General features: G+C 35.2%; 1 protein-coding gene across 1 annotated transcript in view; it reads right to left on the bottom strand.

Annotated features, from left to right (window-relative positions):
* LOC109209406 (ankyrin repeat domain-containing protein EMB506, chloroplastic) overlaps positions 1-1,288 on the bottom strand; it is a 3,427-nt gene extending 2,139 nt beyond the window's left edge. Inside the window, exon 1 of the mRNA XM_019372663.1 lies at positions 664-1,288. Within this exon, the coding sequence (XP_019228208.1) occupies positions 664-1,060 (397 nt within the window). The 5' untranslated portion in view covers positions 1,061-1,288. The remainder of the gene's footprint in view (positions 1-663) is intronic.
* Positions 1,289-12,861: the final 11,573 nt, after the last annotated feature.

The following is a 12,861-nucleotide window of genomic DNA, read 5'->3' as shown; positions in this document are numbered from 1 at the left end:
AAGGGAGAGGAGGAGAGCTAATTGAACCTGAAGCATTTCGAAACGACTATAATAGATTAGCTGAATTGATGTACTAGAGCTTATGTCAACTGACGTTAAGATACAAAACTAAATCAGGACGAAATGACGAAACACAACTTATTAACATCATCTGCTGGAAGTCTGGAACTATCCATCCTACAATGTCTATCTCTAAGATTCCTTGCTTCATTTTGTAACTTCCCTTCTTTCATCTGTTCTCGAGGGTGTCAAAAGACAGAAAAGCACTAATATCTACCAGGAGTCTGTTTTGGTTGTATGCCGCTATGTATTTCCATAGACCAATTAGAGTCTACAGTCCACGAGGCGGATGGATTACAAGTCATCTCCTAACCTCGTTAACCCCCCCCCCCCCCCCCCCCCCACTACTTAGTGGTGTCTGAGCTAGCTCGCGGCACGTCTTGATTATTCCACCAGATACCAGCTACCTCCTACTTCCTACATCCCACCAACACAGGTACCGAATAACTCGGCCCACCAAGGCTCAGGGGAAGAAATCACCTAACTTAGTTTTTCTTTTATCCCTTCTGTTATAGTTTGAATAAACTACCAATTTTCAAGAATTTTCTGAAGACAACAACAATTATATAACTGCCCCACTTGAAAACAGAAAAAAGAATATACCTTTCATAAACTCCTCTTCAGAGTTGCTACTAGACAACCCATTTGTAGAATTAGCTGTTGTTTTATTTTCTGCTCCATAGTCCCACTTACTCTCAACATCCATATCTTCTTCTTCCTCTTCCATTTCATTCTCTTCTTCTTCTTGTTCTTCCTCTTCATCTTCACTATCACTGCCATCATCAGGATCTTCCCAAAAAGAAGCTTTGGTTAAGTTGACTACGTTAGTCCTTTTAGTAAAATTGTGAAAATAACAAATTTTGACTACATTAATTCTTCTGGGAAATCTGAAAGAGATGACATTGGAGCAGCCTAAACTGCAGTTATAAGTAGTTGTAGTTGTGGAAAGCTGTGTGGATAGGGAAGCTGGATTACTCTGCAACACCATTATTTTCTCCATTTTCAATCTTCAGGCTAAATTATACCAGCAAAACGAAGACTCCCATAAACCAAGAATCGTAGATTGTGAAAGAACTTGGATGATTATTCTCTTTGAGGCATTTCGTCGAACAGGTAAGAGGCTTCCGCTGGGCTACTCAGATAGGATTACTTTGTTTCTGGCCTTTTAGGGAGTGAAAAGCAACGCATCAGATAATGGGGAAGTGCACATATAGACATTGAGTATGTTATTTAGAGATTAATCATTACTTATTTTATTTTGAAATATTAAATTAAAAAATTTAACTTAAAGATAATTTAATATATTTTTGTCCCGAAAAATAAAAATTGAAGACTCACGGGTTAATTCTTAAATAGCAGCCTGTAGCGTGGCTGCCTGATGTCATTTCTACTCAGATTATGCGGTCCATTAATGTGGGCCTCTCTAATGTGCATCATCCTTTTGGGCTGTGAAAGCCAGCCCATGTATATTTAAGAGCAATTTTCGTCAAAATTTTACGGTATAGCCAGTTTTTGGATTGGTCAATCAAACATAGCCAGCATTTACCAAGTCAAAATAGCCACCGTTTTGCTGCAATAGAGATCGGTCCAGCATAATATACTGGAGTTCGGTGCACTTGTGTATGAACTCCAACATATTATGCTGGACCGGTATACTTTGCTGGCTCCAGTATAATATACTGGAGACTGTAGCACTGGTGCTCCAAACTCTAGTATATTATACTGGACCATTATACTTGCTGGAACTCCAGTATATTATGCTGGAGTTCTAGTGTATTTATGCTGGAACTCCATCATATTATGCTGGAGTTCCAGCATACTATCTTGGTAGTGTATTCGCGCTGCTGTATTCATGAATACAGCAGCAAAAAGCACCTAAAAATCAGGGCAGTCCAGCTGTACGCCCATGTATTCACATATATTCGCGCCATATACTCATGAATACAATAGCAAAAAGCGCCTGAAATCAGGGCAATCCAGCTGTACGCGCATGTATTCGCACTGCTGTATTCATGAATACAACAGTAAAAAGCGCCTAGAATCAGGGCAGTCCAGCTGTACGCGCATGTATTCACATGTATTCATGAATACAGCAGCAAAAAACGCCTAAAATTAGGGCAGTATAGCTGTACGCGCATGTATTCACATGTATTCGCACTGCTGTATTCATGAATATAGCAGTAAAAAGTGCATAAAATCAGGGCAGTCCAGCTATACGCGCATGTATTCACATGTATTCGCGCCATGTATTCATGAATACAGTAACGACAATCACCTTAAAAATAGGTATGTCCAACTGTCTAAGAGAGATGAAAAACATAAATAGCGTATTTTATGTCTTATTTCATGCCTCAATGGTAGTATATACCATAAATATTTATTTTGCTATAAAATATAAAAGATAGCTATAGAAAATAATATTTTAAAATGATTTTAGTTTATAATAAATAGGGTGTATACCTTTGTTATATGAGATAAAATTTCCTTTATTTAACTCTCAAGGAACAATAAAAGAAGCCCGACGTTAAATTAGAAAGAGTGAATGACAGGAATGGCCTTATAAAGGATTGATCTTTAAATATTGTCGCTGTTTTTGAATGTATTTAAAAAATAACCTTTTGACCTGTGCAATTCTTCAGGGATTTCTCGAATTTATGCTATATTTATTCTAGCTATATTGTTAATTTTTCATAAACTCTATCCAGTTGGCATGATTTTGTACTTGTTCAGTTGTTCACCAAACTCTATAAAATTGGTATAATTTTGTAATATCTGCAATCTATCTGTTAAATTGTTAATTGTTCATGAATGTCTACTTTTTCTGTGTTGTTTCGCGAAATATTTTTTGAATTTGCAATTCCAATTTCGATCAAACCACTCCAAATCTACTCCAAATGCCAACACAAATGATCCTCAATCACCAATTTAATCAAATAACACCAAATCACGAAGACTCGCTATGTCTTCTTCGATACTTTCTAAGAACCAACAATAGAGTTTTGAGATTCTTAAAGTAAATCAGGAAATCAGTGTTTAAACTAAAAGCTTAAGCATAAAAAATCAAATAATCTTGACAGTAATTAACTATTAACTTTGAATTTCTAACCGTCAAAAAGAATTTTAAGCTTCCATAATTGAAAAATTATGATGTTCTTGGTGAAAAAGCAGAGATGGAGAAGAAGGATCTAAAGGGGCAAAGAGACGGAGTCCATTTATTAAATACTTTCAATTACGAGGACATTTAGCTAAGACCAGTCACCAGACTCATTGAAGGACACGCTATGCAATTTTCTGAACTGAAACAATGGCGAGGAAAATCAATCAATTAACTATGCTTCAATCTTAAACTAGTGAAAACAAAATAAAGGTAAAAATAAATAGAAATTATCTTAAATAATTATCCATCCGATCCTTTAAATTAAACATAGCCAACAAATGTGTAATATGTGTATAATCCACCTATAATATTTGTATCTCTTCATCGTGATTTCTTGCATCCCTGCATTAAGAATCAACATAGAATGAATATCAACATTTACAAATATAATTACTCCAGCTTGATATCTTGGCTGTTACTTCACTGAACTTGATTACGAGGGGTAAGGGATAATTAATTCGGGGAGTAAATTTGAGATGAATTTATTTCATATTTGGTTGGGATAAAATCGCAGTATAACTAATCCTGAGATTAGTTATTCCGGGATTGTAGGGTTATTTTTATCCTTATGAGAGGGTGGTATAACAATCTATGAACTTGAAACAAATGTGAGGAAAATTAATCAATCAACTATGTTTTGATCTCAAACTAGTGAAAACAAAATGAATTTAAAAATAAATAGAAAAAATTAACTTAAATAATAGTTCATCCAATCGCTTAAACTAAAAAGTCAATAAATATATAATATATGTATAATCCATCTATAATATTTGTATCTCTTCATCTTGATTATTTGTATCCTTGCATTAAGAATCAACAACGAATATCAACATATACAAATATGATTACTCCAAATAAGGTAAATGTGTTGAAAATGTTGATTTTTAATATCTTGGTAGTTACTCCAGCTTCATATTTTGTTGGCATAATTTTTCTGTCAGATGCATGCTATGAATAGTACAAGTCATGATCAAGAACTCTTCTTGAAAATGTGCGTACTAATAAGGCTTCCTTGCACTTGGTTTTGTACAATAATAAGAGACCACCAAAGGATGCGGTGCAATGGATGACGCTGCTCTTTCCTTAAGCAATGGTCTCAGATTCGAGCCCTGGGTATGAAAAAAATTTTGGTAGGAGTGCATCCCCCCCGAATGGGGTCCTATGCGGCACGTCTCCGAATATAATCGGGTTCCAATGCAGGTATCGCACACCGAATAGGAAACCAAAAAAAAGTGTAAGAGAACCGCTGGACCAAATTTGTCACGCCCGGAACCTGGGCCTGGACGTAACACGGCACTCGGTGCCTGACTACATGTGACCTAGCGAACCAATTGGCTGGCTGAATCAACATGTGATATCATAACATACTGAATGCGGAAGATAAACTAACACATGCTGACATACTGAAAGTCTGGATGTTATAAATCAAAGTGCGGAAATACTAATATAATTCTGAAACATATTTGTAGCCAACATTGCTTAACATGAAAACCCTAAGACTCTGTCTAAACTGAAAACACTGACTGTCTGAAAATACTGAAGACTGTAGTAATGATAATTCCCCGAAAGAACTGGGGATCACCAAATAGTTGGTACGAGAATCCTAGCGCTCTGAATCATCAACTTGTAAATCATTACCTGCATCGCGAGATGCAGGCCCGGGCAAAAAGGTACGTCAGTACATTTGAATTGCACCGGTATGTAAAGCAACTGAAAGAAAGAATTGTAAATGCTGAAACTGAAACTGAGCTGATAACTGAGAATTGATAATTGATACTGAAATGATAACTATTGGAACAGAAACTGAAACGATAACTGATAGCTGATAACTGATAACTAAAGTAATAATTAATAACTGATAACTGATAACTGAAATGATAACTGAACCGATAACTGATAATTGATAACTGGAAACTGAAATGATAACTGATAACTGATAACTGAACTAAACAAAGGAAGTAAGGATATGAATACTCCCTCTTCTGAATGATGAACCACCTGTTTATCTGAATAATAAGTTGCGGCCTCAGGCCCAATATATATGTGCACAAACTGCGGCCTCGGGCCCAAGTATACGTATACAAACTGCGACCTCAGGTCCAAAATGCATAAAGCATAAACTGCGGCCTCAGGCCCAAGGATGCATAAAGCATAAACTGCCGCCTCAGGGCCAAAGATGCATAAAACATAAACTGCGGCCTCAGGCCCAAATACAGGTGTTCAACATTCAGGAACTGAGAATCAAACTGTAATACATGATAATGAAATACTGAATCACACTGAGTTACATGATACTTGAATACTGGATCACACTGAGTTACATAATACTGGAATACTGGATCACACTGAGTTACATGATACTGGAATACTGAATGGGACTAGACTGAGACATGTATTCTTGAACTAATTATGAACACTGAAACTTCAACTGTTTATGGCATACTGAGTAATCTATACTAAGACTCGGGGGCATCAAACCCAAGTCTATATTGAATACGCACTGAGCTCACAACGTTCAGAATGAAAGTGGTGAACGGGTTATGAAGCTAGAGAATAGAAGTTCTACAACTATTCAAGAAACTAGGCTTAACTATACTTCTGAGGCAATTAGTAATGTCGTAAAAGAAACGTAGTGTAGGGAGAATTATTAACATTCCCAAACATAGAGAGTTAGCCTCACATACCTTAACTTCCTGCTCTTGAGCATAATACAACATTCGCCAACCCTTTCACCTTTAATCTATATCAATACAAGTCAAAGGGATTCCAAATTAGCAACAATAGTCATGTTTTGGTCACTTAGGCATTTATCAAACACTCGGTGGCATAAAGCTTCATAGCCCTTATTAATGGTGTCTCTACACCCAATAACCCATTCTCTTGCTCCTAGATAAATTCTAAAGTCTCAAATGGTTGTAATCAACATTATTCTTTATCACCCATAAGGTAATCAACACCCATAACCAATAATAACCAATCAACAACCCAAACGTATCACTGTTCATGCTTTTCTATCAAACCCATCAACTCATATCTCTTGAACTAGAGCCTATAATCATTAATTCAATGATAGAATCAATTAGAGGGTGAAGATATTACCTTTTTGACGTTCAATCTTCTTGAATTCGAGTTATAGGGTTTCTTCTCTCAACAATGGTGTCCCAATCGAATATCTAATGATATGGAGGGTTTACCCATGTTAATAAGATGTTGGGAAATTAAAATTAACTTAGAATCACCATTAGAACTTACCTTGGGTGGTGGAAGGACCCTTAAGGAGTTAGGTTTTTGAGAGTTTTCCTTTCTAGAGCAAGTTTTTATGTTTTGGGGCTGTGGGGAACGAAATAAGGCTAAAAAAATGACTTCCCAAGTCGTCCACCGCGTCCCAGTAGGCGCGACCGGGGTAAATCGCTGGAACACTGCCTCACCACCGCGGTCGCGGTAAAAACGCGGCAGGAACGCGGTGGTTACACACTATTCTGTAAAACGGGCATAACATTTTGCACAGAGCTTCGTTTGGGCTCCACAATATATCGTTGAAAAGCTATTTCAATGGACTACAACTTTCATGCTTTGAATTTTTCCAAATTCCTTATGAATTTTCACTAAACCCTGCTGGAAGACAGACCTTCTGCAAACTTAGTCGATTTTGTCAAATCTTATGCACCTCACTTCCCATCTTGATTTTGAAACAACTATTTTCACTCATAATCATCCCGGTAGGACTTCGTATGTCCAAAATATAACCTTACTACTCCTTTAATTCATTCATACCTAATTCGAATGTACGGGATGTTACTAAATTACTCCTACTAATGTCTTGAAGGAAAATTCTTTCGTAAGCAAAGGAAAGTTTTGGACCAAATTCTTCCTACTGTTAACTCTTTTTCTGTTTCTTGTTCATGATAGGTAAAAAGAGATTGGAATAAGCATCCAAAGGGGGGGAGGGGGGGATGTGGTCCATGTATAAACGTCGAGAGAAATTTTATGTAACAGTAAAACAACTATAAAAGAATTACTAGTAATATACTAATTAATATATAACAAAAACAACAAATTAATTAACGTAACATATAATGATAAAAAGAATCCTAGACAATGTGTAGTATATTATACTGCTTGCCAACATATGTTGTAGCATTGGTTGGCTTATTCATAATATCTATTAATATAGAAAAGGAGAGGCAAATTTATAATATTGTGTCAAATGTCAAACCGAAAAATCGACATGTGTCAAGATTTAAGACAAAACTCCAATAGGATCATTTAATAATAAGAAAGGGCAAGAAGAGAGGGAAAAAAAGTAGGATAAAGAATATAATAGGATTATTTAATAATAAGAAAGGCAAGAAGAGACCCGGAAATTCTCCATCAATCATTTTTTCTTGTAGGTACGTACCTCGATGACTCTTCTAGTTTTATTATTGAAACATCAACGTATTTTGATCAGGAAACATTTTTTTTTTATAATAGTGATGTTCGAGCTAGATTATGTGTATCTTAATTATTTTATTGAATATATACTTATTATCTTTTATCAATATAAGTATCGAATAATTATGTCCACCGAAATTTACGCATACGATTGATGGGGAAATGTTTGTTGGGTTTTGGATGTATTTAATTAATATATTAAATACTTAAAAGAGGGTGAATGAGAAATGGAGAGAAATGAAATTTTTGAGTGAAATTTTAAGTTCCTCCCTTGGCAAATGGGCATTGTCCCATATTGGAAGAGGAAGAGGTTTTTATGGGTATATAAGCAATTGCTCTTCTTCTAGCTCTTAAAGAGTTGAGAAGAAGGCAAGCCTCGCGCCGTCGTCGTCGTCGCTCGCTCGGTTCGGCTTCGGCTTCGGCTACGGCTTCGGCTTCGGCTTCGGCTTCGGCTTCGGATTCGGATTCGGATTCGGATTCGGATTTGGATTTGGTCAAATGATCGATTGATTGATTAACTTTTTGGACCAAATTTATTTGTTAATAGTAAAATATTAACAGAAATGTTATTAAATATTTGTTTTAATAACAGAATATTAATATTAAATATTAATATTAAATCCAATCCGTTTTTCTGTTTTGGTAACAGAAAAGTAACTACCCTCTTCAATTTTCCCTCTTTATTTTCCCTCTTTATTGTTGAGTAAATGGCCATTTATGTAATGGCATTTATGTTGTGGGCGTTTTGCATAAACAGCCATTCTGAAGAGACCCAACTTTGGCTATAAATACAACACTATTCTGCTCAGAATTTTAACTACAATTTTCTGAGTTTCCTCTCCTTCTTCTGCATACTTTTAGCATCAAACAAAGCAAAAAGTAAGTGTGATTTGCTACCGAACTTTGTGTTCGCTGAAACACTGGGGTTTGAAGTACCACTACACCAGTGTGTAATTCGTTCTATCCTGGGAGGAAATAATCCATAACCTTGGGTACTAGGAGGGGATTAAATTCCTTAAGGAAACACTGTGAATTCAGTGGGCTCGAATTGGTTTTATGTCATTTCTGTTTATGTTCATTTCTGTTTATATTCATTTATATTTCCAGAATTATTTTACAAATACAGTCTACTAACAATGTTGCATTAGCTTGCTTTCTAGTTTGTGGATCTTAGGTTCTATGTTTCTATATATGGGTGGCAAGCGGTGCGGCACAGTGAGAATACGGGGCGGGTTCTCTCTTAACCCGCGAAATTTTAGCCCGTCCCGCCTTGCATAGTATTTTCACCAGCATCCGCCCATCCTCGTACTACACCTGCATCCACCCCGTCCCGTATAGCGTTTTCACCAGCATCCAATCGCCTAGCACCACACCCGTATTCACCGACTGGGAAAAACAAATAATGTATTCGATCGACTATTTGGGTAAAGATCCCTTTATATATAGAGGAATGAGTTATTAACAATCGGGTGAGTCATTTTGTGAGGTCTCATTATATTCTAATGATTTCGTTGGGTCTAAAGTAAATGTACATCATTTCTATTACTTCGGAGGATTATTGGTGTTTCACCTTATGCATGAAGGATGATTTAGATAAATATCCATCCTTAATTTATGTTCGACAAATTGATGAATCAACTTGAAAGTAGAATTGATTGACTTTACATTTCAAAGAGTTCATTACTTAAATGGTCACTCAACTATTTGAAATTATCAAGTAAAGTCATCCTTCTTTGCTTGTGACAGAAAAATCTGTTGAGTTGTCCCACATCAGTGGGAGTTGAGGTCTTTGGTCTCCTTATATGGCTTGGGCAATCCTCACCTCACAAGCTAGCTTTTGGGGTTGAGTTAGGCCCAATGTCCATTCTTAACATGGTATCAGAGCCAGACCCATCCCAATTATTGTTGCCGATGTTGGGCCCCCATTTATGTTGTCCACGCTCCAGAGGACTGGGCGTGAGCGGGGAGGGGGGGTGTTGAGTTGTCCCACATCGGTGGGAGTTGAGGTCCTTGGTCTCCTTATATACTCAGAAGGTCACTCAACCAGATTTCTCTAACTTTTGATTGTCAAATACCTATTTTACCCTCTAAAATAGGTATTTGACATTATGGACTTACCTATCAAACAAATAAATTTTATGTAAAAAATAAAAAATAAAAAATAAATTTTCTAGCATATATAATGTCAGAATAATAATAGAATTGAGCATAATTTTCAAGAATATATAATGTATATTATACGTTTATTTTAAATATTTATAATTATATTACGTGCATGGAATATATATTATATTTTTTTTCATTCTCAATTGTGTAAATAAGTTTTTGAGTTTTTGATGTTAATATCAAAATTATTATTACGATCAAATTGTTCTAATTAATGTTTTTTTTACTATGCTCAATATTTTATTATTCCAATATTATATATTCTAAAACACTATTCTATTTTTTAATTTTTAAATAAAACTTATTTATTCTATAGGTAAGTCCATAATATAAATTAAAAAAATAAAAATGTCATAATATTAAAAAGTTTTAAAAAAAATTAAAAGAAGATAAAATTGATAATTTAGAGGGTAAAAAGTGTATTTGACAATTAAAAGTTTGAGAAATCTAGCTGATTGACTTTCTGAGTGCTATAGGCATACATGAGTGACTTTGGTGTTACAAACGAAAGAAAGATGACTTTAGTAGGTAATTGAGGATAGTTGAGTGACCATTTGAGTTATGGACTCACATTTCAAAGTATCATTCATTTTAGGAGAAAGGAAAAATTACTTCGTTTGTCCATAATACTATATTAGTTTGATATTTAAGAATTTAATCAAAAATATTTCTACCGGTTTCATCTATTGATTGGTTGAGCTAAGTTTAAAAGTTAATTTATTCATTTTTAGTTCTCAATTTTTCCTTAATGTTCATCCACAATCACATTATATTTCTAAAAAATGAACCGATCAAAGTTTCTATATGTTGCTGGATGAGTTGTTCTGAAGATCCTAAAGTTGTTATTTGAATCACAACAATGAATTGCAAGCAAAAAAAGGAACTATGGCTAATTCCCTTAAATATCAACAATTAGAAATGAGTTCCCTAACGAAGACGACTTTATACTCAGGGCTCAAACTCGAGACATTGGTTAAGGATGAAAGAGTACTTATCGCTCAATCACAACCCTTGTTGATAATTGGAAATGACTTTCTCATTTTAAAGATGTCAAACTTTTCCGACCTTTTATGAACCTTAGTAATATAAAGGTTCTTACCTACGGTCTCCGCGTACTTTTGTTCAAGGGGTGTCAATTAACGCTCCTTGGCTGAAAAATTATATTGTTTAGCTAGGTAAAATTTTTAACTATGTATCTACTATGTTCTTGGTTTCTTCATACGTTTACTTCTTTATATTTTTAATTAACCCCCCTTAGTGAAAATTCTGGCTCCGCCCCTAATTTTGGCCACGCAAATGGAACAGATTTGAGTCGTTGAAAAAGTAATTTTTGTTATCTTGGCAGTTACTCCAGTTAGTTCATGCTTCTGTTGGGATGATTAATGTTCTGTCAGCTGCATGCTAGGAATAGTACAAGTAATGATCAAGAACTCTATTGTTGAGAAATGGTGTACTAATAAGGCTTCACTGCACTCGGTTTTGTACAAAAAATGTAAGAGAACTGTTGGACCAAATTCCTCCTATTGATGACTTGAATGAAAATTCTTTTGAAAGCAAAGGAAAGTTGTGGTACCTTCTCTCTTGATTGAATTTGCTTTTCCTAAAAAAAAGAGTGGAATAAGCATTTAGGGGCAGAGGCAGACCTAAAATTTAAAGGTGGAGGAGGTATTGGAGTGAACTGTTCAACCAGTTTCCCCATGATCGGGTTTATAATTTAAGGGTTCAAAGCAAAATATATGACGGGTTTTCATATATATACACTTATATATTCATAACTTTTGTTGAAGTTAACGGGGTCCAATAACCTCTCTTCTACAAGCATAGGTCGCCTTTGTCGGGGGAGGGGGGGGGGGTGTGCGGTTCATATGTACAAGCGTCAAGTGAAATTATATAGTAGTGTGGTTTGTAGGCTAACACAGGGGGGAGGTTTACCCAGTGCGCATAAAGTGCTCACCACAGAGTGCTCACCCGAAGGACAGAGATTGTAACGGCTGCGGGTTTCCCCTCTTACCAAAAATAAAAAATTATATAGTAGCAACAACAACTACAAAAGAATTAATAATAATATATAGCAACAACAACAAATTAATGTAACATAATAATGACAAAAACAATCTTAGACAATTTATAGTATGTTATGCTGCTTGCCAACATAACAGTTGCATTTTGTTGGCTTATACATTATAATGTTTAATAATAGCAAAAAGAGCCAATTTCATCGTTAAAGACAGAAAAAGCTTCTTTTTTTATAACCAAGTTTTTACTTAAAAAGTGTTATATACCAAATCTATTATTATATATAAATAAATTGATGCTGAAATAATATTTCTCCTTCGCGATTTCATTCTCTATTTGTGAAGCTCTCTGTTTAGAGGCTTTTCTTTTCCATAGCTTCTTAGAACTACATCTTGGTGTTGTTCGTTGAGCAAAGACAGTTCGGTACACAAAGTATTTCGCATTCACATAAAGTTTTGGAAAAGGTCGCAACCCAAGGGACATGATGTAAACAACTGCATCTATGGCTCGAACCCATGATCTATAGATCATACGAAGACACCTTTAATTACCGTTACTCTAATATTGTTCCCCTTCGTACAAACTTAAGGTTGCTTATGCCATGGATAGCGTTGCCGTTAAACAATACCTTAGTACTTAACTAGTAATTACTAACAAGAGAAGACTTACTTGTAGGTTGATGAAAAAGAATCTTAGTGCATTGATTAGTCAACCAAATAATGAGTTATTCCCTCCGTCCTAATTAATATGACGCTCTTTTTTTGAGTTAGTCGTAAAAAGAATGACACGTTTCTGTATTTAATAGTAATAAATTAGCTTTAAACTTTATGCATAGTCAAATATTATCACATAAACTGGAAGAGAGAGTAGCTAAAAACAGGAATGATGAATTAGTTAGAGTTTCTTATTGTCAAAATGGATACTACATGTGAAAGATAGGTACTAATCTAATTAATGATGTTTACTTAACACATGGATCTTATCTTGAAGGGCTAGTTGGATGTAATAACAAACTCAAACTATTTCCT

Source organism: Nicotiana attenuata, unplaced genomic scaffold, assembly GCF_001879085.1.
Source record: "Nicotiana attenuata strain UT unplaced genomic scaffold, NIATTr2, whole genome shotgun sequence".
In the NCBI taxonomy this organism is placed as follows: domain Eukaryota; kingdom Viridiplantae; phylum Streptophyta; class Magnoliopsida; order Solanales; family Solanaceae; genus Nicotiana; species Nicotiana attenuata.
Note: the sequence above shows the minus strand (reverse complement) of the source record. Positions and strands in the feature narration are given on the sequence as shown.